The sequence below is a fragment of the Dryas octopetala genome, chromosome 9 (genome assembly GCF_963921425.1).
Source record: "Dryas octopetala chromosome 9, drDryOcto1.1, whole genome shotgun sequence".
Lineage (NCBI taxonomy): Eukaryota > Viridiplantae > Streptophyta > Magnoliopsida > Rosales > Rosaceae > Dryas > Dryas octopetala.
In genome coordinates this window covers 777,837-802,553 of record NC_141374.1, presented here as the reverse complement: position 1 = coordinate 802,553, position 24,717 = coordinate 777,837, and the positions used below count along the sequence as shown (strand labels likewise).

The following is a 24,717-nucleotide window of genomic DNA, read 5'->3' as shown; positions in this document are numbered from 1 at the left end:
TATCATACTCTATCCCAAGCCTGCATTACAACCCTTAGTAAGCCCTATTTGATTTTAAGGGAAATGTAATTCAAAATGTGGAGTCTAGATGAAAGGAAAGCCTATGGTGATTGATTCTATTTCAAGTATTTTGATATTTCTTTCATGAGATCATTGCTTTCTTTTAAATGTGCTTTTATTTCATGCTAATATGTGAGCTATTTGTCCTTGTTTACATAACTTCTCTGCATATAATGTTGAGTGCACAAATCAACCCAATTTATGAGTGCTTTATTGTTGAGAGTATGCTTTAGTGAGGATTGGAGTTGAATCTATATTGTTTGTGTTGAGTTAGTCTTGTTTATCTAATCCTTGGGTTTATGTTAAGTATGACCTAAAGTGCAATAGAGGAACGAGGTATGAAGCATTATTAAAACTAGAAGAATGAATAACCAAAATGCCTTGCTTTGCTATGTTATTGGTGGCTATCTTCATAAAATCGTTTGTTGGGTTTAGTTGAGTCAGTTTAGAGTTTTTTCTTTATTTTGTTTGCTCGAGATCTAGCAAAGTCTAAGTTTGGGGGTGTATTGAGTGTTTATTTTGCATCATTTTATGATACTAACTCCTTAACTTAGAGTACAAGAACTCGATATTTTGTGTCTTGTTAGTTTGTTTTAGTGTTTTGTAGGTTAAATGAAGCAATGATGGAGAAAGGAGCCTAATGGGGCAATTTTGAGCTAAAAATGAAAAAAAAAATGTGAAAAGGAATCTTGAGAGAATCTTCTAGAAGAATCTAGAATCTAGAAAGAATCTTTGGAGAATTTTTTTTGTCAAGGTTGACTTTTAGTTAAAGTCAAAGGCCATGTCAAAGTCACTAGTCAACCATACCACATTATCACATGACATGGACCACACATGCAGCCCATACACCATGGGCCATGCGCATAACCCTAGCCCAAAGGACCAAAGCCATGCGCCTATTGCAAGCCCAAAGGTGGAAGGCCAAGTCGTGCTATCCAAGGTCCACAAGCCCAAACCTATGCCGAACCTACACAATTGATTAGGCCCAAGGATGGAATCCCACATGTGCATGGAAAATCTCGTAAGATTCAGTCAAAAATCACAAAAAATCCTAGCTGAAAAAGAAGTCAAAATCATGGAAATTGAACAGTAAATTTCGACAGCAATTCTATAATTCTCTAGAGCGAATCAAGTAGCATGCCATATATGGTTGGAAAGATACGGATGTTAGCTTTGCAAGGAAGTTTACGGATTCCGAGTTTTCTAACTCAAGATATGACATTTTACTGGAGGTAGCGAAGCAGTTCCGCGAGCATAAAACAAAGTGACGCCCAAAAGAGTCCAAATTCAGCCTAAGGCTTAACTCTTTGCTGAAAACCCTAGCCTTGTGGGACAAGGAAAGCCTCACCTCCTCACTCCTATATAAGGATCTCATTCCCTCACAATTCAGAACCTTGAACCTTGCAATTTATTTTACTTGTTATTTTCAGATTTTGAGAGAGAGAGAGAGTAGTCGACATCAAGAGAGAAGTAGAGAGCCTCTTTGCCACAAGCCCTAGCTAACCCTAGCCATGAGAACTAGCTTGTGTGGTCTCTCTTTTGCTCCTTCTTGTGCCGCAGCCATCTTTATGCCAACTAAAATTTGAAGGATTAATATTCCAATCTCTCTCAGTTGAAACTCTAGCCTCTCGTGCGATACCTAACTTTTCTTGTGATGGATTCAATTTCCGGCGACGATGGTCATCTCTAGCCACTCATCACCGCCAAAAGTCATCTCCGCCAAAAGTCATCTTCAGGTCTCACTCATATCTCTGTATCTCTGTCTCTCTCTCAATCTGAAGGGTGAAATTGACATGGTCTTGGATGGGAGAGAGATGGGTTTGGGCAATGACATTGACTTCTTGTAACTTTTGTTTAATTCTCTGGAATTTGGTTATGTGTTTTTAATTTATGTGTTTGTTTGAATTTTTGTTGTTGTAGGTTACTAGGATTTTGTATTTTCTCTTGAGATAAACCTGATTTGCTAGAGGTTTGTATTTTTTATTTTTTTTGCAAGTTTTCATGTATATAGGCTTGCTTAGTTGAGATTAGTCTGATTTGAATGTGTATGGGCAAGTTTAAAGTCTAATTAAACATTATTCCTTGCATAATGAGTAAATGCTACTTATTTTGTGCTACTATTAGTTAAAACATGAAGTAGGTGTGGCTGCAAAATTGCAAAAAGACTCATTTTTCAAAGTATGAAGATTTAAAATTGTAAAATTGCCAAGAAAAAAAAAAAGATGGATACAGTTTAAACTTTAAAGTGTTTGGGAAGTGGAAGCATCTAAATGATATGTATTTCACGACATTCATGCAAGAATATCTGATCCAGCTACACTGATGAATTTTGTTTTCTTGAAGATTGCTCACTTAGTTTTTTTTACTTTGTATATTTTATCTTCAGGTGCTATGCTTTGTCTGATATTAGACCTTCTTGGTGATTCGGGTTCTGTAATTGGTGTTGATGTTTCAGGACATTGGCTAGCGGCTTGTAGGACAATGCTACAGAAATATTCATTGGGTGAATGCTGCCGACTATTTGTTGCTGATGGGACAACTTTTTCACTCGTTCCCATGAGAGTTCATTCAGACTCTCTAAGTCATGTAATTGATTTGAATCCACATGTACCAGAAGCTTCATATGTGACACTGTTAAATCTTTTAGAATTCTATATGCAAGCATCTTGTTGTTTTTGATATGTTATCCTTCTATCTAGAATTATGCAGGTGAATCTGCATTGGAAGAAAATGTGAAATTCAAAGAATGGACATCTAGGAGACCATGGAAAGAAAGTAAAAAAGCTGCTATGGTAACAAAAACTGGAGCTGTGCTTTCAGGGATTCAGCATCCAGAGCTCATCTATTATGGTTGCCACTCTGGTGTTGTTGGACTGAATAAAAGTGAACTGTACCAAACTTTCTCTAACAGTGAGTTTTTGAGCTGTGGCTATGACAAGGTAAAACTGCATTGTGCTTTTTTATTTTAATCTCTTATAACTTAACATTATTTATAGGTTGGTTGGTTGCTAAGCTAGTTGGGTTTTAATTCAGGTCCTAGTGGATGCAAAGTGCACTCATGATGGATCAATTAAACATGCATGTCCAAACACCGTGTATTGGATGCATAGAGGAGTGATAGCCTTAGGGGTGGGTACGGTACGGTATGAGACGGTATGAGTCCCATACCGATACCATACCAAAATTTTTATTCGGTACGGTATCGGTACGGTATTGACATTTTTAAAACTGGTACCATACCATACCAGTGTTCTATGAATTCGGTATGGTTCGGTATGGTTTCGATATGTGCCAATATTTTAAACCTTTTTTTTTTTTGGTCAAAAAACAACATTTAACAACCAAAAAGACATACTCTCAATCCCTTACACTTTTATTCTTACATATTAATTGTCAATTATTTGCTAGTAATTGTCTAACTTTAATATTACATTGTAAATATTTGGCTGTATAGAATTAAAAATCACAAACAATAACAACATAGAATAGAATGCAGTGTGCACTGAGTTATTCAGTTACAACTTACAAACAAGAAATATTTTTTCCCAACCAAAAGATAAAACAAAACCCAATCTGACAGTCCTCAAAGTCAAAATAGTTAAGATTTATGGCTTATTACAAAGTACAAGCAGTCAAAAACAATAGTACTACTTAAGCCTTATGGCTTATTAGTTATTACAAGCAGTCAACACAAATACACAATGGTAGTTAGTAATTAAGCCTTATGGCTTATTAAAAACAACCAAGACAAATACACAATAGTAGTTATTACAAACAATAAACACTACTTAGTTAGTACTTGCAGGCTGCAACATCACCAAACAGTCTATACTATTTTCCTTTTCCCTTTGCCCAAATAGCCTAAATATGACAACACCTAATTAAAAAAAAATTAAATAATTAAATTAAATATAATTCGGTACAGTATGGTATATTACGGTATTGAAAGTTTCATACCTATACCATACCGATTTAGAATTGGTACGGTACAGTATCGATACGGTATGTAATCGGTATTGTTTTTCAGTATAAAATTGACATGGTACAGGTTCGGTTTCGGTTTTGGTAGTAAATGCCCACCCCTAGATAGCCTCACTGTGCTTCAGGTATCTGATTTAATCTTTCAGATTATCTGTTAACTTTGCCACTTTGAGTATGCATTGTTGAAGTTTTTTAAATGTTGGAGGAAACAACATTTCATGCTTAGGAAAGTGATATTGTACTCTTTACTACTGAGATAGAATTCAAAGAATTTGATAGCTTTAAATTGAGATGATTTATTGTACAATATAAAGTCTAAATTCATAATTAGGTCAAATCCACAAATCCATTTTCTTTTATAAAATAAGTAGAAGCATATGTTTAGGACATAGTAATTGCAGCAATATATATACATTTTTATTGTAATTTGACTTGGTCCAGTAATCTTTTATTGGTGCACTTAGAAAGACTGAAAATGTTTTTTTAATTTTCCTTTGCTTTTGTTTAGAGAAGCTATAAAACATGTATGTCCACATGCAGTTTATGTCTCATTGGTGTTAGCTTTTAGAATAGCCCCTACACTTGAGACAAACACAACATTATCGTTGGTCAACTCCATTTTCTGCTTCTATTTTGTTGTTGGCTGAAGTTTCTCTTTCTCTATGTTAACTCTCATGCATCAATTTTAGGATTAAAGTGAAATGGAGTTAACATAATTGAGTGAACATAAAATTGTAGCTTAGTTAACATAATTGAGTGAAATGGAGTTAACTCTCTGTCCCATTCTTTTGCTGCACAACAAGAAAGCAAGCTAAGCTTAATTAAGAGTTCAATTATTTAGGATATTTTTGTAATGGCCGACTACTTTATTGTAGATTTTGGATATTTTATTGTAGTGATTAACTATTTATTTGTATTGACTCACTAGCTACTTGCAGGAACATATTTTCACTACAAATCGAATTAAAGCTTTAAAAGTTCTTGTCGCTGATTCTGATGCATCTATGGTTGATCTTTTTCCTGCTTTAGATACTGCAGAAGATAAAATGAAGTATGTATTGCAACTCATCTCATGAAGAATGAGTTGCATATTTGAGTAGTATTTGAATGACTAGATTGGTGGATACTAATTTTGGTACTATTATTTTGGTATAGTAGCTAAACTCATTGCATGACCAATGAGTTGAATATTTGAGTAGTATTTGAATTAATATATTTGGTGGATATTAATTTTGGTACATTATTATTTTGCTACGGCGATGAACTTTTTGTATTGAAAAAAATCATTTCCTTTGAAGTTAAAAAAAAAAAAAATTGTTATTTTATTTCATATATTATTATTTTGTTAAATTCTATTATTCAAAATGTTAAAAAAATAAAATTAGTTACTCTTTTGAAAAACAAGACTAAAATAACATTATTTAATTAATCCTGTGTTTTAGTTTTGTGCACCACCAAACATTGCATTAGATGGATATTGGATGGATTTATCATTTCCAATCTAATGCTTTCTAATGCAATCCAAAGATGAGTATTCTTTCCATCCAATGCAATCCAATGATAAGTATTTTTTCTGTACTCTGATAGTCATTTTTGTCATTTTTGTTTAATTTTTGTTGAAATTTAAAATCCAACCAAATTTTTATCAAAATTTTCTCTAAAATTAAGTGAAATTCGAAATTTTACTCCTCGGTAAAACACGCCCGCGTTAATGAAAAAAGACCAACTCGATCTGCTCTCTCCTTTTCTCAAACCTTCTCTGTTTGCTCTCTCTCTCTCTCTCTCTCTCTCAAACCCTCTTGATCGGTGCTCTCTCTCTCTTGTCTCTCAAAGCTTTGCGTGAGTTGCAGAGCCTTTTTTTGTAATCTGGTGTTACGCTCTCTCTATTGATTAGTGTCTTTAAATCATTTCCGACAACCAACATAGATGACGATTCGAAGCCCAAACACCCGCAACCTTCCTCTGCCGATCTCCGGCGACTCCGACGGCAGATGACGACGATGTTGGTGGAGTTTCTCTCCTCTCGGTGTGAGCTTTCAAATGGTATCAATGCTTGGGTCCTCTGCTTTCTCTATTGTTCTCACCTCTCTCTACTGCTCTCTGCTCTCGTTTGTGTATGTGAGAAATTAATTAATATTTGTCATTTTAATAATTAAATTTTCAATTACAAATGTTTTTATCTTTGCAGATTGTATTTACATTATTCTCTTTTTTTTTTTTTTTTTCCTTCTGTTATTCTTGATTTATTTTTAGCAGTCCAGGAGTATGTTACGGGACCCTTGACAATAAACTAAGCTACTATACACATGCTGCCAATCTTCTTCTACTTGTGTTTGTTTGTTGCTGTTTGAGATCAATTGTTGTTGTTAGTTGATGTTAGGTTTTGAACTATATTTTATCTCTGTTTGTATATTGGAGCTTTTGTTTTTATTTTTCTCTTTGGCTTTTGCTTCCTCTGATTTGAAATTCTTTATGTGCAATTGTTCCTATTTTATTTTTTTCCCTTGTCAAAGTACTTCAGATTTTATTTTGGGATATTTTTTTATTCCCTGGAAGCATTTCATTGGATGTCATGAAGTCATATATAGTTATCATTTCTCGCTTTTCAGGGAGGTGCAGTTTTTGATAAATGCTTACAGCCCCATGAATCACACATTCCCTTCATTCTCCAGTTTATGGTAAATAGTCTTTTGAATATTAATGACTATATTGTTTTTTCATTCTTAAATATTGCACATGGTAACCTTTAATTCTGGATGATTTACTGCTCTACTTTTATCTTACTCCCTGAGTCCCTTCCTGTACTTATTTTATGAGACTTATTAGCACTGTTCTAGGAAATATAGTTCCAGTTGTGACCTTATCCCTGGCAGACAAGTGGGAATGATGGGTTGAGACTCTTGGTCAATATTTTACATTGTTGTTCGCTAGCTTGCTGGTGTTGGCGTGTTGGCTGTCTTCCAAACATGACAAATATTTCTTTGACACTAATCAATATATTGGTTTCTCGGACAATCTCATTTATCTCATTTTTGTTGATCAAGGGACAAGGGAACTAGTTTTTTTTTTTTTTTTTCTTTTTCTTTACCCCAGACAAACTTGTGACTGACATCACTTTGAAAATGATGTGTTTATGTCTTTACTAGTATTGCTGCATTGAATTAGGTTCTTTTGCAAATTTTCACATACTTTACCCCCACTATGTGACTCTGCCCCAAATTCCTCACTTTTAAACTGTTTTCGTGTTATGTTTATGAAATAGTTAGTGCTATTGCTTGTGGAGATTTCCCCAGTTTAGAATAGACCTAGTGTCCATTCTAAAGCATGATTGTGCCCATTTATATGCTATATAGAACAGATTGGACTATTCCACAATGGGATCTCCAAATGCCTAATCCTTTTAGTGTTCTAACTTTCTTTATGTCACTCTTTTGTCTGTTTTGATATGAGCTTCTCTTTTTGGTAGGTTGACTACAACTTGTATGGAATGGGTCATCTGCATCTATTGAAAATGAAGTTCCGTCATCTAGTGCCAGATGCTTTTCCCCCAAGGAAATCTGCTTACAATGGACAGCCTAGCCAGTGTCTTATTTGAAATCTTTCTGCTTCTGTCAGTCTATAGTTTGACTTCTAAAGTGTGAAAGGTTGCAATTTTCTTGAGTTTAATATCTAGTTTGTGCTGTCATTGCTTCATAACATCTAAAATCTTTAGTTATTAATTTCTTGATATGTCACTTTAGTTATGCATTGTTTTTACAATCCGCCGATTTAACTTTAGGCTTGGGACTTTAGGTAAGCGTAAATTAAGATCTCTTGCTTGGACTGTGTTTGAAAAATTGCCTATGAGTGAGTGTCCAGATAATAAGAAACATGCTAAATGCAGACAGTGTGGTATAATATATATGTGTGATGGAACGTATGGGACGAGTAATATGTTGACCCACATGAAAAATTGTCCTAAGAAAAAAAATGCTGATTTAGGGCAATTAATGTTATCCTAATCTGGTTTGCGTTCCCCAAAGTATTTAGGAATTTATTGATAGAGGCAATCATCAAGCATGATTTGCCTTTTAGCTTTGTTGAATATAAGGGCATTAGAGCGTTATTCTCCTATATATCTCCTGACATCAAGCTGCCATGTAGGAATATTGTTAAGGCATGTGTTTTAAAGTTGTTCAAAAGGGAAAAACTTAAACTTCAAAATTTGTTGAGTGAGGTTGAAGGAAAGATTTGCTTGACATCTGATTTGTGGACCTCTGTGACCACTGATGGGTATCTAACTCTTACAGCCCATTTTGTTGACCAAGAGTGGAGATTGCATAAAAGGATTTTAAATTTTTGTCATATGCCTCCTCCACATTTTGGTGTTGCTTTGTGTGAGAAAATTAATGCATCGTTAACTGATTGGGGGATTGAGAAAAAGTTATTTTCTATTACTTTGGATAATGCTTCTGCGAATGATTGTTTTGTTGGTCTTTTGAAGAATCAATTGAATTTTAGAGGTCTATTGTTAATGAGTGGTAAATTCTTCCATGTTCGTTGTTGTGCACACATTTTGAACTTAATAGTCCAAGAGGGACTTAAAGAAATTAATCCCTCAGTTACACAAATTCGTGAGTGCATCAAATACATAAAGGGTTCATCGGGTAGGAAACAAAAGTTCTTTGATTGTGTTGCACAAGTAGGGTTATTGGGTAGTAAGAGAGGATTAAGACAAGATGTGCCAACTAGGTGGAACTCAACCTATATCATGCTGGACAGTGCGCTTTTCTATCGTCGTGCTATTATGAATTTGGGGTTAAGTGGTTCAAGCTTCCTTTTTTGTCCTTCTCAAGAAGAGTGGGATAAAATAGGGAAGATTTCTAAGTTTTTGGGGTATTTTTATGAAGTTACTTGCCTTTTTTCTGGAACAAAGTACCCCACATCAAACTTATTCTTCCCTAAAGTGTTCATAGTCCAACATAGCATCAAATCAGCCATGGAAGATAAAGATGGTTTCATGAGAAGGATGGGAACTTTTATGAATGTGAAGTTTGAGAAGTATTGGTTGGAGTATAGCCTAATTCTTGCAATTGCAATAATTTATATCCTCGGTATAAATTGCATTTGGTAGAGTGGGCTTACAACAAGCTTTATGGTCAGAACTCTAATGAATTTAAGAGTATTAGTGACACGTTGTCTTCTCTTTTTGAGTTGTACATGGAAAATTTGTCTCATTTTGTTAATTCAAGTCATCCAGGAAATCAAGCATCTAGTCACTCTCAAGATGGAGACACCATTTTTGAGGTAATTGCTTGTGCATTTTATGTTAGTGTGCATTTTTTTGTTTTTTTTGTTTTTTGCATTTTCTGGCACCAGCTTCCTCTTCTGGCAGCAACTGCTAATTGTGGTAGCAGCTGGCAGCTGCATTTTCTTGTATATGCTTAAGTGATTGTTTGATATTAACTTGTTTTTATAAACCTTTGTAGGATTTTGATGTAGCTTACAATTTTGATGTAGCTTCAAGTACCAAAACTGAATTGACTAAGTATTTGATGAAGAAAGGCTAGATAGAAAGCAAGCTTTGGATGTACTTTCTTGGTGGAAAATAGAGCAACTTTGCTATCCGATTCTTTCCCATTTAGCTCGTGATGTGTTAACAATTCCTATTTCTACTGTTGCATATGAATCAGCTTTTAGTATTGGTGGTAGAGTACTAGATCAATATCGTAGTTTGTTATTGCCTGAAATTGTCCAAGCTTTGTTATGTACTCGAGATTGGATTTTTGGCAAGGGAGGTAAATTCTATATATCCTTGTACTAGTATTTTCAGTTTATTATCATACTGTGAAATGTGAATATTTATACATGTTTTTTTTATACTTAGGTTTTGACGAACATACTGCTGACATGGAACAACTTACTGGAGATGTCTTCAACTTGACTCTTGAGCATTCTGGAAGTGAAAGCAGATCTGGACAATGCTCTAATAGCATTTCTATTGATTAGACTATTTTACTTTTAATTAGGCTGCAATTTCTTATATTATTTTGTATTTATTTGGAGCAGCAAATTGCAATGTAAATTATGAAATTTCTTAAACTATTTGGGTATGTAATGAATTTATTTGGGGTTGTAAACTTGTAATGACTAATGAATTGATTATGTATTGCTTAGATAGTTAGATAGATGCTTGTTTCTAATTTTGTTTAATGAAATTTTATTAAATAATTATTTTTTTGCTTGAAAAATATATGAAGGTTTTTTTTTCAGGTGAAACGAGTCGTGTCGGGTATACCCGATAATTTTCGGGTCATGTTCAATTTGAGGTTTTTACCACCCGACCGTTATAGGGTCGTGTCGTGTGAACCCGTTAGTACTAACGGGTCGTGTCGAGTTTTACTCGAACCCGTAAAACACGACCTGTTTGCCAAGTCTACTCTCATTCATGGACTCTATCATGTTGCGATTTATTTGAGTTATTATTTGAGTTAATCCAGTTTGTTTATGAGTTATTAATTGAAAACGTACGTTTGACATATGAAGGAGATTCTGCGACAATAATATGTAAAAATTTAATGGAAAAATATAGCTAATTGACTATATATGCATGTATGTGAGTGGTCATTCTCCATAATGAGCTAATTATTAAAAGTTTATATGTATTTATTTCTTTGATTTTTTTATAGTCATGATCGTAGGAAGTACATTGCACTTAAATATCAGTTTATTAAAGATGCAATTGAGAAATTTGAGATTTAACTTGCAGTATTGCAGGTGTCAATAATCTATGTTTAGGATAAAAACGTTATGTTTATTCTTCTTTTACAAAGGAGGTATTTATACAAAGGTAAAAGAAACCTTGTGATACGAGGTAAGTAAAAAAGAACTAAATAATTACAAACAAAATAATCCTAACTTAATTAGGACTCACATAACACTTTTTCTCAAGTTGGAGCTTAGATATATATATATATATATATGTATATATCTCACATGTCCAACTAGTGTAGTGTGTCAAGAAATAACTTGTTCGAAACCACCTTGGTTAGATTATCAGCTAACTGATCCTCTAGATTCACAAATGGAAACTGATTATTTCAGCCTCCAGCTTTTCCTTAATGAAATATCAACAAACCTCCACATGTTTAGGCTGATCATGTTACACAGAGTTATGAGCAATCTCGATAGAGGACTTGTTATCACAATGTAGATTGTAGACTCATAGCTTTCTTAGGGCTAGTAGCAATTTAACACTTATACATGATACTAAAGCTATTCTGTCTAAGAGTTTTGAGATGACAGATTTAGGAGAAACCTCATATGTTTTAGGCATTGAGATAAGCAGGGATGGAGAAAGAGGGGTTCTCGGATTGTCACAGAAAGCTTATATTGAGAAGGTACGTACTTAAGAGGTTTAACATGGAGAACTGTGCTGGGAGTGATGTGCCTATCTCTAAAGGTGACAAATTGAGTAGCAAACAAGCACCTCAAACAAATCAAGAGAAGCAAGAGATGAGTGACAAGCCTTATGCATCGCTGATAGGTAGTCCAATGTATGATCAGGTTTGCACAAGACCTGATATAGCCTTCCCTATAAGTGTTTTGGGAAGATTTCAATCCAATCCAGGACAGGCACACTGGGTGGTTTGAAAGCAAGTAATGAGATATTTGCAGAGAACCAAAGATCATAAACTAATGTATAAAAGGAGTGATAATTTGGAGCTAGTAGAATATGCAGATGCTGACTTTGCAGGATGTGCATACTCACTAAAATCAACCTCAAGTTTTGTGTTTATGTTTGGAGAGGGTGCAGTCTCGTGGAAGAGTGTTAAACAATCAATAATAGCTACATCAACCATGCAAGTAGAGTTTATTGCATGTTATGAAGCTACTGTGCAGACTATGTGGTTAAAAGAATTTTATAGCAAGTTTAAAGGTAGTAGACTCAATTGAGAGGCCAATCCAATTATGGAATGATAGCAATGCTGCTGTTTTCTTCACCGAGAGCAATAAGAGGTCTGCAGGAACCAAACATTTGGAGATAAAGTATCTGTTGGTCAGAGAGAAGGTTAAGCAATGACATACTATGCTTGATCACATTGACACTAACTCCATGATAGCTGATCCACTTAACAAAGGGCTCCCTAATGCAGTTTTTCACAAGCATGTAAAAAGTATGGGACTGCTGGCTGGTTCTGATATTTTTGGTTAGTGGGAGCTATGCTCTATTGGTTTTGATTTTGTTTTATTGACTTCTGGCAGACAAGTTATTTTGGCTTTATCCAGTTTTGTAAGTTGTTTCGATGATTAATGTTATGGTTTCTGCATTTAGTTCAAGGTTGTTTTGTTTTCTCTTTTATCTTGTTGTTTTGACAAATGAATCAAGATAAATGTGATTGTGCGCGCAGCATAGCTAGCTTACAAGGTAGCTGCAGAAAGCATGAATTCATGACAGTGCCAGTCTTTGCTTTTGAGCAAAATGAGATCTTGGTAATCTCTTAAAGTTGGACCATGGAATGATCATGATGATTCTGTTATTCTAATCTTGACGGAAGCCTTATGTAATTTTGGAGACAGATATGTGTGGTTATAAAGACCTTGAGTGTTTGATATTCAATGTGTCTTGATAGTTCCATATATGTTCTTCAACATATATAGACAGTGGCATGATTAAGGAATATAATTGAGTTAAGTTCCAAAAAGGCCATAAAGTAATCGACACAAAGGTCTCGATGATTATTTGACCAAGTGGGAGAATGTAAGACATATTGTTGTCTTAAACCACTAGAGGATGGTCTTCTAATCATCTTAGGAAGGTTTTTGAGTTGATTAGGAACTTGATGTCAATTAGTCTTGTGGTTCTTGAATGCTATGTGTTTCGGTTGAAATACAAGAACTAAGAGGATTCCTTCTTATTAGTGGATTAGGATTTCTAATTCTCATGCAATAAGGATAACTCAGGGGTTCCTTGATGGGTATGACACTTGAGGGATTGCATATAAATAGACGTCCCTTCACAATCGGTAGATATACCAACTTAAAGGCATTCGCACGGCCCCATCTAGAATAAGAGTAGAGAGCACCGGATTGTGGAGAAGGCCTTTGCAGCAGCTTCTTAGTTTTGGGACTGTGTCAATGGCTGAACAAGGTTTGTGTTTCAGTCCATATAACTCTATTAATGTTACAGAACCAAGAGAGAAAAGCCTACCCAAATCTTCTCTAGTGCCAGGATCCAAAGCTAGATTATCAAAGCTTAGATCCTATACAATTTCACCTTCACAATTCACAAACCTAGTGTGGATAGCTTTGAGGGATTACACTTTTGATTTTTAGAGAAGCCTCTTAGTGGCCGAACCAATAGGAGGAGGAGGGGCTTGGAATGCTAACTTGGATACCAACTCCAAGAGTGGAATCTACCAAGGTAATGCAGTAGACGTACATATATCTCACATTTTATATTCTTTCTAAATCTGCTAACTAAGTATATCAAAAGTGATACATTCATTAATTAATTTTATATTAAGCATAGCCTCAATCAAATCTTAGCATACCATGTACATAATGATAGAATTAGAGCATATAACTCAAAATTAATTGGCAATGAGTGGAGAGGTCTAAGACTTATAAGCACATATGCTAAGTTCTAGTTTTCCGATGTGGGACATTGATCCACATTACTCTCAACACGCTTCCGCACGTGTGGTGAGATTTTGAGCCTTATACGTGAACAAATTGTATTGGATGACGTTGGAGCACGTGTGGCCGTTGGGCCTTACACGCAGATAACCTAGTTCTGATACCATAAAAGCTTGAAAGAAATTGAGACATTGAGAGAAAAATCTATGAATGTACTGTATGGAATCTTTGTATATATATATTACTAAATGTCAAACCATAGCAATACAAGAAATGGGTATATATCACAAGCAGACAAAACTAACTCTAACAGCTTCCCAGACTTCTAACAGCTTACCAGCTTATCAAAACATAAAAATGACGATATCTATTAATTGATAGTTTTGTTGTAGTGCTTAGCAGTACAAGAAATAGGTATATATCACAAGCAGACAAAACTAACTCTAACATCTTACCAGACTTTTAACAGCTTACCTTTTATAACACCCGGCAATCTAATAAACTAAGACAAAACTAACTCTAACAGCTTACCAGACTTCTAACAGCTTACCAGCTTATCAAAACATAACACGTGGCAATCTAATAAACTAATACAGCTAACTCATAAACCAGCTAATATTAACACATGAGATGAAGCGAGAATACTTTAAACCACAAATTTATGAACAAAAATTTGCTTCCTATGCGCGCGCAGCAGTACTAATTTCATCACTTTCCACAGAGCGTGATTCTTCAGCAGCAGCAACATCATTTTTGAGAGACGAGGAATGGGACCTTACAGTAGCACCTTCAAAACGTCCAAGGAAACCGCTGCTGCCCTCATGATCATAATGTTGGTTAATCTCATTCTCTTCCAGTGATCTGCCATTCGTTTCAGGTGTGAAGAAATACGTCACCACAAATCCCAAAATACCAACTCCACCTAAAATAATCATTGAGACCATCATCCTTACTACCGTTTGATCATCATTCTCTTTTTTAACATGTACAGCCCACTGAATGCCAAGATATCCAACAATGGCCCCCACCTTCCCGGCAGCCCCGGAAATCCCATGACAAGTTGCTCGAAATCGTGCAGGAAAAAGCTCTGCCGGCACAATAAAAGTGGTAGTGTTTGGTCCAAAATTTGCAAAGAAGAAAGTGAGGCCATAGAGGACAAGGAACCCTTTGTTTGTGTTTTTAGACCAGTAAAATTTGTAGGGTATCCCCAATGCGAAATAAACGAGTGCCATGGCGACGAAGCCCATCATTTGGATTTTGCGTCTTCCAATCCGATCGATGAAATAGACAGTAAACCAATAGCCTGGAATTGTAGAACATATGGCAACGATGGCTTGCAAGCGTGCAACATGCAAAGCGTCCTGATAGACGTTCACAGTGGTTTTTTTGCTGAGAAATTTATTGTATATTTGAGATTGGAAGAGGTTGCTGCTGTAAAACACAACGTCCAGGAGAAACCATGTGGCAGAACAAGAGAAGAGGTCGCGGCCATGGAGGCGTAAAAATTGCTTGGAGAAAAGAGGATATGGTGATGGTGGTGGAAGTAGCGGCGACCCTTCTTCTCTAATTTGACTCATTGAGACCTCCAACACCTTCTGCATGTCTTTAACCGCTTGGGGGACATTTAGCTCAACCAATGCTGTATATCTGAACCAGACTAAAGTAATTAATCTTTGGCCAAAAAAAAAAAAGACTAAAGTAATTAATCAAGTCAATATTATACTTTAAAATTTGTAAACAGCTAGCCACCATTGCATGCTTGTGTTCTCTCTTTTATATGCTTAGATTGTAATTCTTTTCTATTTTCCCTTATGCATGGGATGGGACAAATATCCCTTATGCATGGGATTTATAAACTCAATAGAATGAACAACATATATAGTACTAATCCAACACAAGAGATCGAGCTATAGTACATTCCAATTTTGTTATTTTGTCTTTCTTTTTTTTTTCCATTAATTCCAGCTTTTTTCTTCTTCTTTTTTTAAATATATTGGTTACTTGATTTAACTATTTGATTAACGTTACCTATTAATTTTTACGAACAATAATGCACCTATTTTTTTAATGATTTATAATCTACCTATAAACGATTTTATGTGTTTTAGTACCTTTTTTTTTTTTTTTTTTTTTAAGAATCCCTAATGATTTACAGACCTCAATTTTATGAGTCTACATAGTATTTTGTGCATTTATGTAATCTATCAACTACTTTTTGTTCGTGTTTATGTTCCTACTCGATCATAATTATGCGCCTACTGTATCGTGTTTATATACCTACTGCTATATCGTGTTTATGTACTTAATTACTATGTCTTGTTTATATGCTTATTGCAGGCTTTTAATTAACAAGTGGCTGTTTATGTGTGTCATCTACTCATGAATATTATTTCCTTGCATTTGACATTGCGTGCCTAGTGTTTTATAATACTAAGTGGGGTGTATTGTATATGGATTTTAAAAGATTTTTGTGGAGTTTAAAAATCATGTGATATTCAATTAAGATTTTTAAAGACTTTAAAAAAATCCGTAAAAGTCTATATACGTGTATTCAAGTAAGAATTTTAAGAAGTCTATAAAAGTCATGTGATATTCAATTAAGATTTTTAAATACTTTTAAAAAGTCCATAAAAGTCTCTGTGTATTTAAAAAGTTATTGATTTTTATGGAATTCATTTAATGATGAATTTTTAATGACTTTGAAAGAAAGACTTTTATATGTATTTCAAAGTCATTATAAATCCGACATCTCCCCTGAGAATTTCTAAGGATTTCTATAGACTCTGTAGAACTCAATAAACTTTATGAAATCTGTAAATTCTGCAAAAGTCTATCACTTAAAAAAAGTCTACAAAAGTCTTTATAAATATATATACACTACATCCCCTAAATTAATATGTTATCAAATTTGAAGGATTGATTTGAATAAATTAGGATTAAGTTTATTGACTTCAATAATAGGAATGAATCAAATCCCCAAAATGTAAGAATTAAATTATGTTTACCTCTTATTATTAAAAAGAATGGCAGGCGTTGTAATTATAGAAGGACTCTTAGGTTTGTTTTACTTCTAGGTGGCTAAAATTTCTGAATTTGGGTTTAATTAATTCATGAACTAAGAAGTCAATGATCGAGTTAGACACTACAAACAAAGAGTTTGAAAGGTTGAAATATAACTAACCCTTCCCTCAGCATTTGAAATATTCAACCCATCAAGTAGAAGAAGAAAACTACGTTAAGTAAGGAAGGAGGAAGACCAAGAGCAAAGCTAAGTGGATTTCTGTAATTTTTTTTTCTTTTTTTATTTAAAAACTGTATGGATTCTCGTGTGAGAGATTAAAGTTCGATAAAGAATAAACAGTTATATATATATATATATATAGAAAAAATCAAAATTTTGAGAATATAAAGAATGATGTTTTCTTTGATATATTTAAATTTAACAGGTTATATTATGGTAAGTTGTTGGAATGTGAATTCGAACAACACTATTTAACAAGAGTACACGTCATTAATGATCATAAGAGTCCAAATAATGTATATAATATATTATTAAAGGCATAAATTAGCAGTGTGGCAGTATAGCATATTAGCATGTCCCCAAAAAAATAAAATAAAAAAAGTCGTACGTATATGATGAATATTTTTCTCACAAAAAGTTGGAGCTCACATACAACCAAGCCAAATGGGACAAACAGACATTGACGAAACAATATGTAAATGATAACGACAAGAATGAAAAAGAAACGATGATAATTACAAAGGTTAATTAAACATTGACGAAACAATATGTAAATGATAACGACAACAATGAAAAAGAAACGATGATAATTACAAAGGTTAATTAAATAATTACCTGGCAGTTTCAGGCATCATCATACGCCAATAGTACGTCATGGCAGCGGGAATCGCACCAAGCATGAGTATCAACCTCCACGCGATGTCAGCTTCCATCGGCGTCTTCCCATTGGGCGACGCATTCGACTTCGACGTGGCGCCGTTGAATGCGGCGCATACCACCATCGTCATCACCGAGCTCGCCAAAATCCCAAACCCCTGCATCGAGAACACCGCCGCTATAAACGAGCCACGTGTCCTCTTGTTGGCGAACTCCGACATGATGGTGGCTGACAGGGGATAGTCCCCGCCGATCCCGATCCCCAGCAGGAACCTGAAGAGCCCGAGACTCACCAGAACGCAGCCCCTCGACGTGCATATGGAGAAGCCGCACCCTATCGCGCTCAGCACCATCACTATCAGTGACAGCCCGTACATGCGGCGCCTCCCGATTCGGTCCCCCATCCTGCCGAACACCAGCTGCCCAATGGCCGTCCCCAGGAGAGCCACGCCCACCAGCGCTGAAACGACAGGTGCCGGCACCACGAAGTTGTCGTTTGGGTTCGACGGCTTCGTCTCGGCCTGATAGTATATGCGCCCGAGGATTCTCATTATGGGAGGGATGCAGAAGAGGTCGTAGGCGTCGGTGAAAAGGCCCATGCCGGCGATTATAATGGCCTTGAAGTGATACCATTGTGTCTTCGCCCCGTCGAGGGCAGAAAGGACTTTTAACGCCATTAATTAATTATTTACTAGCTATACCAATTTTTTGTTGCCGCAGATCGATTGATATATGGAGTAGCTACCAGTACCAGAGGTACTAATTAAGATTACTCCCTAATTAATGGAATTAAGCTTTTCTAATTAACACTTAGCTTATGTATATATATACATCGTTGGATACATTAATTTAGTAATACTGATTGATATGATATAGACTTATATATATTAATCAGTTTGGGGGAGGCATCAGGCAGTTTCTCAGACTGAGACATTGATGTGATATCTCACGGTGGACGGTGGACAGTTCATACCAGTCTTTGATTCCATGAATATGCGAAGGAATCATTTCATTGCAGTCCTGCGGTCCATACTTAATTTGCGTCCCTTCGAAAAAAAAGAAAAATACTTAATTTGCTTCACTCCTTGCAATAAACTATATGTTTGGAGATAAATTCACATAAATTCAACAACTAACAATATGCTTACATGTGGCTCGTCAAGGTCCTCTTTGACACATTGATCAGTCAACGATTGACCCGATCAACCATGCTAGCCACCTCATCATTTCAGTTCATCTATGCATCGATCTGGTCTCACCACCACTGTCTAAGCTAAACATGATCAGGCACAATGACTTGAACAATCTCACCACCACCGGATTGCCACAACCTTTTGGCTCAGCTCAGCCTGGTATAATGTCTTTCCGATCTAACACATCCGACAACCTTGTACTTGAGGAAATTACAGATGACACATGCTTGGCTCGGCTCAAGGACTGTGGTCCACTGCTATTCCAAAAGGTTCCGGTAATATGATATATTCATAAAATGCATAATTATTATACCACTTTTACCTTTTATTTTATAATGTTTTTGCGTGAAATTGGTTGTTTGATGTGTTTTGTGAGTTGATTTAGGAAATACAACCCAAGAACGAAATTGAAGGAAAACGATGGAATTTTGGAGCTTTAAAATGTCAAAGAGGCGGAAAAAGCAAAAAAGGATATTTTTGGAGTAAAAATTACTGGGTAGATCAGTCAACTTCTCGGAATAAACTGCATCTCCTCGGAGCAAACCAAATGTCGTGCCTTATACCGTTAAAAAGATACGGATGTTAGCTTTCCGAGGAATTTTACGGTTCGTGATTTGCATTTTTCTAGGAGAAGTTATGGCTATTTTAGTAAAGGCAGTTCAAGCAGAAGATTTTGTACGAAAATGCAAAACAATTCTTTTTTTATTTCTTTCTTGGAGCTCAATTGATATTATGTGTATTTGAGAAGTATCTAGAGGGATCCAAGTTTATTTTTTAAGGTTTAATCCTATTTTTGTTGGGATTTTGGATGCTAAATTATCAATGACAATTCATCATAAGAATAATTCAAGTCCAACAAGCACTACTACAAAATCCTTCATCAGGCACACCCACCAAACAATGCCAATTAGTCTCAAAGAGCACACTTTGCAGTGCCTATTGTTGTTATATTCACGGTTTGTGCAGTGGTGCGATTGGGAGGGGTATCTATTGTGACAATGTCACGGTTTAACTAACTGTGAATCCATTCAGACTGGGTCTTACGCCATTCTCATTAGCATACTTGAGCCGAGCTGATATACAAGTGGCTTTAAAGGAAAGAAGCCGCTGGTGTTCATGAAGCCACTCCTTTTCATGCTCTCATGGTTGTGTAATCGTGAAACACTAAATCATATTAAAATATGGCATAAAATTGACATGATAAACATATAAATATTGTATACGAATTATTCATGTATTTTTATTTATTAAATGACCTTTGCCTTTCACCTTCGGGTATCCGTTCCATACTTCCATTAAATATATAAAACTAATATATATACAGATGCTCATATATTGTTTCATATACAATAATATCAAATAATATATATACTTATAATAATGCTTATGTATTGAACAATTAGTTATTCATAAACTGCCATAAAAAAAGTTTAAATTGCCATGATGAATAAAACATTCAACTTTCACACATTTGCTTCACAATACTGATGAGTCTATAATTATATTAGTTTGTTCAACAAAATAACTTGCCTATTTACATCCAAATTATACCCAATCTAAGTTCACTGATATGATGGGTTTAGGAATATACCCAATATCCTACATATACAACAAATATAAGAAAATTAGATTTCATGCCCTAAGGAAAGTGAACACTACCTTCAAAGGAAGCAAGAGAACGTAGAACAAGTGTGTAGTACGGTGGCATACGAAAATGATACTTGAAAGCCACGAACCAGATTTTACCCAGAACCTTCAGAAAAATTATAGTTACAATCAGCCTCAAGTAAATATAAAGCAGCAAGTGGGATTATGTCTAACACTAGAACAAAGAAAATCCAGAATTGAAGGAAGACGCAATCAATTACAAATGGGAGATGGGAGCCAACATTTACGAGTATGCCTATCTACAATATCCTTGGCATTTAAATTTGATGAACACCTAATGAAATAAATACACAGGATGCTACTAATGACCATAGTACATGAGATCAATAACATAGCATGACTGCATTCATAAAACAAGCAGAGCTCTCAACAAAAAGCCAATAAATTGGACCATGAGACCCATACAAAAATATGTTTAGCAACTTCTAAAGAAAAATTAATGTCATAGTGCATCCCTAATATTTGAAACACAAACGTTCAACATCATCTAATGACTTAATATCAAGAGGACGATCATCTATGGATGTGATATTTTATTCAAGAGATCAAGACATGATTCTCACCCTGCTAAACTTCACATAAGGAATTCCATCTCTAAATTCTACTTCTCCCAACTCATATTCCAGATCCTGAAATATATTTAGAACTCAACCAGTTAGTAGCCATATTTAAAATGGCAGTACAATCTCATTGTTCACCATAAAAAGATCTTTTTTAGTAACATAATATTTAGCAAGACACCATAGAACTGAAACTAGAGAAGCTGATATGATACCATAGTTACACGCCTGAGACTAATCCCTGGGCTTACAACATCCATTTCAGTCAAAGAATTAACAAGGGATGCCCAATCTCCATTTACTATGTGCACTATGGATGCTAGCATAGCAAATTGATGCCTCTTTTCCATCTGAACAAAGCAAACCAAAATCCAAAATAACTATGATGATATCATGTACGCAGGTTGGGATTGCAGATGCTAAAAACTTTACCATATTCACTTTAGAGAAGCACAAAAACTTACTTGACCGCTAAGTGATGGATCGATCTGTCACTGCTCCAAAAATTAAATTTGATGTCGGATCAACAAGATCATATATATATAACCTCGACAGCAACATTTCCCTAACCCGTGAGTCATTGAATCCCCAAATCAAAACCCTAACCCTAAATCCCTAATTTGAAATTTCAGAGATGAGACATACCTTTTGATTTTGGGAGAGATGAGATCGAGAGTGAGATCGAGCCTCGTGGGTGTGGGTGTGGGCGATCTCGAGACTGGGATAGAAGCGAGATCGAGACTTCGAGAGTGAGATCGAGAGATCGCGACTGGGTACTGGCTGGGTGTTTCTGGAAATAGGAGATTGCGACTCACGAGTGACTAAGTGAGAGCTGAGAGTGAGAGTCTTTAACTTGACTCATATATGCTGTGATGATGAGAGAGAGGAGGGAGAGAGGAAGCTTTTGGGAGTGGTCCTGTCGCCATCGGACACCGAACGAGAGAGTTCTCGCCGGAGAAGATGATCGGTGCTGGGAGAAGGAAGAGAGAGACCGCGGACAGAGCTAGATCGAGAAGAGAGAAATGTGAGAGTCAGGAGGGAGAAAAAATTTAAGTAGGAAAAAAAAACATATCAGGTGTGTTACTGGAGGTCCGATCCTCAAAGGAGAGAACCGATTTTTTAAGCCTATAAATTTCAAAGCGAGTTACTGGAGGTCCGGTCCTCAATTGGTGAAGTTCAGTCCTTAAGCCTTAAAAACAAACACGAGTTTACTGGAAGACCGGTCCTCAAGAGTGAGAACCGGTCCTCAATCCTAGTTTTCACAAACACCAATATTTTTGAATTTTTATAAAATGTCCTAGACTCCTAGTCAATCTGTATTATCTATTTTGCGTGGTAAATTAGAGAGGGAAGGAGAAGGGGTATTACTTTTGGTCATGACACAGTATGCAAACAGTGAGTGATAGTTAAAATATAAAGGACATATTCAAAACCGTGAGAGTTTAGAAAATTGCCAGAACAATCCTTATACTAGTACATGACACGGTTTGTTCATCTGTGAATTACTACATGGCACAGTTTGCTCATATGTGAAGTTATTCATTTCTTAGTTGGCTTTCAGTGGTTCCACACAGCCCAATACGATGATTTTTAATAATACTCACAGTTTACCATGAATATTATTAAATTACTCACTCTTTCTCCATGTCAACTAATTTGGAGTTACTGATTACTCCAAACCATGTGTTAAAATGTTCTAATCTCATCCTTAGCTAATTGTCCATTTTTCCAGTAGTGAAGGAAAGTTTTTACCAAATAAGAAAAGGATTTGTTTCTTATTTAAAGGGAGGAGATCATCATCTAAGGGGACGACTTACAATTGAAGGAAGAGAGAATTCTTAGCAACGTTGCAGCTAAGGGTTTTCATCGTTTTCTGGTTTTAATCAAAATCATTGTCTGGGTTTACTCTATGACAAAACTCAATCTCTTTGTTTTTGTAGTTATTGTTATGGATAGCTAAACTTCTTTACTATGGCTAGGATGTAGCTTGATTATGAATATCCAATTTCAATAGTTATATTATTTTCACTTTATTATTCCATGTTGAGTTTATGTTACTATTCTTAATGCTTTGAATGTCTGGCCAACATTTAATTGATATGATGACTAAATTGAGACCTAATAAGTGATATTTTGTGTTGCTTCTAGTAATATAAACCATGATTTGAATGAGTGTTGTAGCAGGACTAACATGAATCATGCAATTTCTCCATGGTTTTCCCGTGAACTCAATGGGTTTATGGTTTTCTAAATTTGTTGCTCTAATAAAGAATGAGTTGTTAATCGGAAATACTTTTGGTTGAGCCTTAGTAAGGGATATCAAATAACTTAAGGAAATCCAGTTGTCAATATGGATAGTAATTAGGGATTAATATGCTAAAGGAATTTGGTAGGATTAATTAGGTGAATCTGATGCAATTTGGTAGGATTAATTAGGTGAATCTGATGCTCTAGTGTTCATAATCTTGGTCGTTCTTTGTGTCTGTTTGTTTATTTGCTTAGTTTTAGTAATTTGGTTTATTAAAGTTAAACAATTGGTTGATCAAATAGAGTTTAAGTTAATTATTTGGTAATTAGTAGATTAAATAATCTCCGTCGGAACAATATCTTACTTATTACTATTATTACTTGGAATGATTTTGTATGCTTGCAAATATTTTTATCAAGTTTTTGGCGTTGTTGGAGGAGATTATTTTTAATTTACTAATATCAAAATAAATTAATAGTGATTCTAATTTGAATTTTTTTTATTGTTATTATTATTTTTTTTATAGGTTGCATGAGTTTTGGGAGACGATCACTTAATTACGAATTGATTCCAATTGATCCAGAAATCGAGCGTTCGTTTCACACAAATCGCCGTGTAACCGCCGCACTCGTTCTCATTGTTCCTACTGCTGTTTTCGTTCCAAATTCACCTGCACTAATGGCTGAGGAGGAAAAGAGTTTGAAGGAATACGCTACTCCTACGCCCAATCCATCACCCATTCGACGCCCCACAATTGCGGCTAATAATTTTGAGATTAAGCCAGCAATTATCACCATGATCCAAAACACAACGCAATTTGGTGGACTCTCCCATGAGGATCCAAATCGACATCTCACAAATTTCTCAGAGATTTGTGTTACATTCCTGTATAATGGGGTGACTGAAGAAGCTGTTCGCTTGAGGCTCTTTCCATTTACACTGAGGGATCAAGCTAAAGATTGGCTAGCGAGTCAACCATCAAATTCCATCACTACTTGAGATGATTTAGTTAGTAAATTCTTGGCTAAATTCTTTCCCCCTGCTAAATCTGCAAGATTTCGCCAAGAGATCCTATCTTTTTTTCAATTTGACAAGGAAACTTTATCTGAGGCATGGGAAAGATACAAAGAATTGCTGAGAAAGTGCCCACATCATAAATTGCCCAATTGGATGCAAGTTTAGACTTTCTACAATGGTTTGAGCAACAACAATACAACATTGGTGGATGCAGCATCTGGAGGAACATTAATGGTGAAACTGCCATCTTAAGCATTGGAGCTCTTAGAAACCATGGCATCCAATAGTTTCCAATGGCCACGGGAAAGATTAAATCCAAAACCTGCAGGAGTTTTGGAAATTGATTTTGCATCTGTGCTAGCCACACAAATTTCTAACTTAACTAAACAACTTTCTGTTTTAGGTGTTAATGCTGTGAACACAAATAATAATGTTATTTGTGAATCTTGTGCAGGTCCCCATCATGCTTCGGCA

At 35.4% G+C, this 24,717-nt stretch overlaps 1 protein-coding gene, 1 non-coding gene and 1 pseudogene across 3 annotated transcripts; 1 reads left to right on the top strand and 2 right to left on the bottom strand.

Moving 5' to 3' along the window:
* The first annotated feature begins 5,813 nt into the window (after positions 1-5,813).
* LOC147273040 (zinc finger BED domain-containing protein RICESLEEPER 2-like) lies at positions 5,814-10,187 on the top strand (annotated as a pseudogene). Its single transcript, XR_015119580.1, has 5 exons — positions 5,814-6,155; positions 6,651-6,719; positions 7,508-9,327; positions 9,510-9,818; positions 9,908-10,187. The product of XR_015119580.1 is annotated as a zinc finger BED domain-containing protein RICESLEEPER 2-like (transcript).
* A 3,846-nt stretch (positions 10,188-14,033) lies between these two features.
* Positions 14,034-18,381, bottom strand: LOC147273039 (putative inorganic phosphate transporter 1-9). Its single transcript, XM_086257256.1, has 2 exons — positions 17,516-18,381; positions 14,034-15,306 (listed from the first exon to the last, which is right to left on the bottom strand). Exons 1-2 carry the CDS (start codon positions 18,232-18,234, stop codon positions 14,340-14,342), a joined length of 1,686 nt encoding a protein of 561 aa, XP_086113382.1. The 5' UTR covers positions 18,235-18,381; the 3' UTR covers positions 14,034-14,339.
* A 5,898-nt stretch (positions 18,382-24,279) lies between these two features.
* On the bottom strand, positions 24,280-24,386 carry LOC147273038 (small nucleolar RNA R71). Its single transcript, XR_015119790.1, has one exon. It is a non-coding gene; the product is annotated as a small nucleolar RNA R71 (small nucleolar RNA).
* Positions 24,387-24,717: the final 331 nt, after the last annotated feature.

Bases quoted from the DNA above. Each gene is read 5' to 3' on its own strand.
- LOC147273039 (XM_086257256.1), bottom strand. From the start codon at position 18,234: ATGGCGTTAAAAGTCCTTTCTGCCCTCGACGGGGCGAAGACACAATGG. The intron at 15,307-17,515 runs GTAATTATTTAA...AGTCTGGTTCAG, and splicing joins ATGATGCCTGAAACTGCCAG to ATATACAGCATTGGTTGAGC.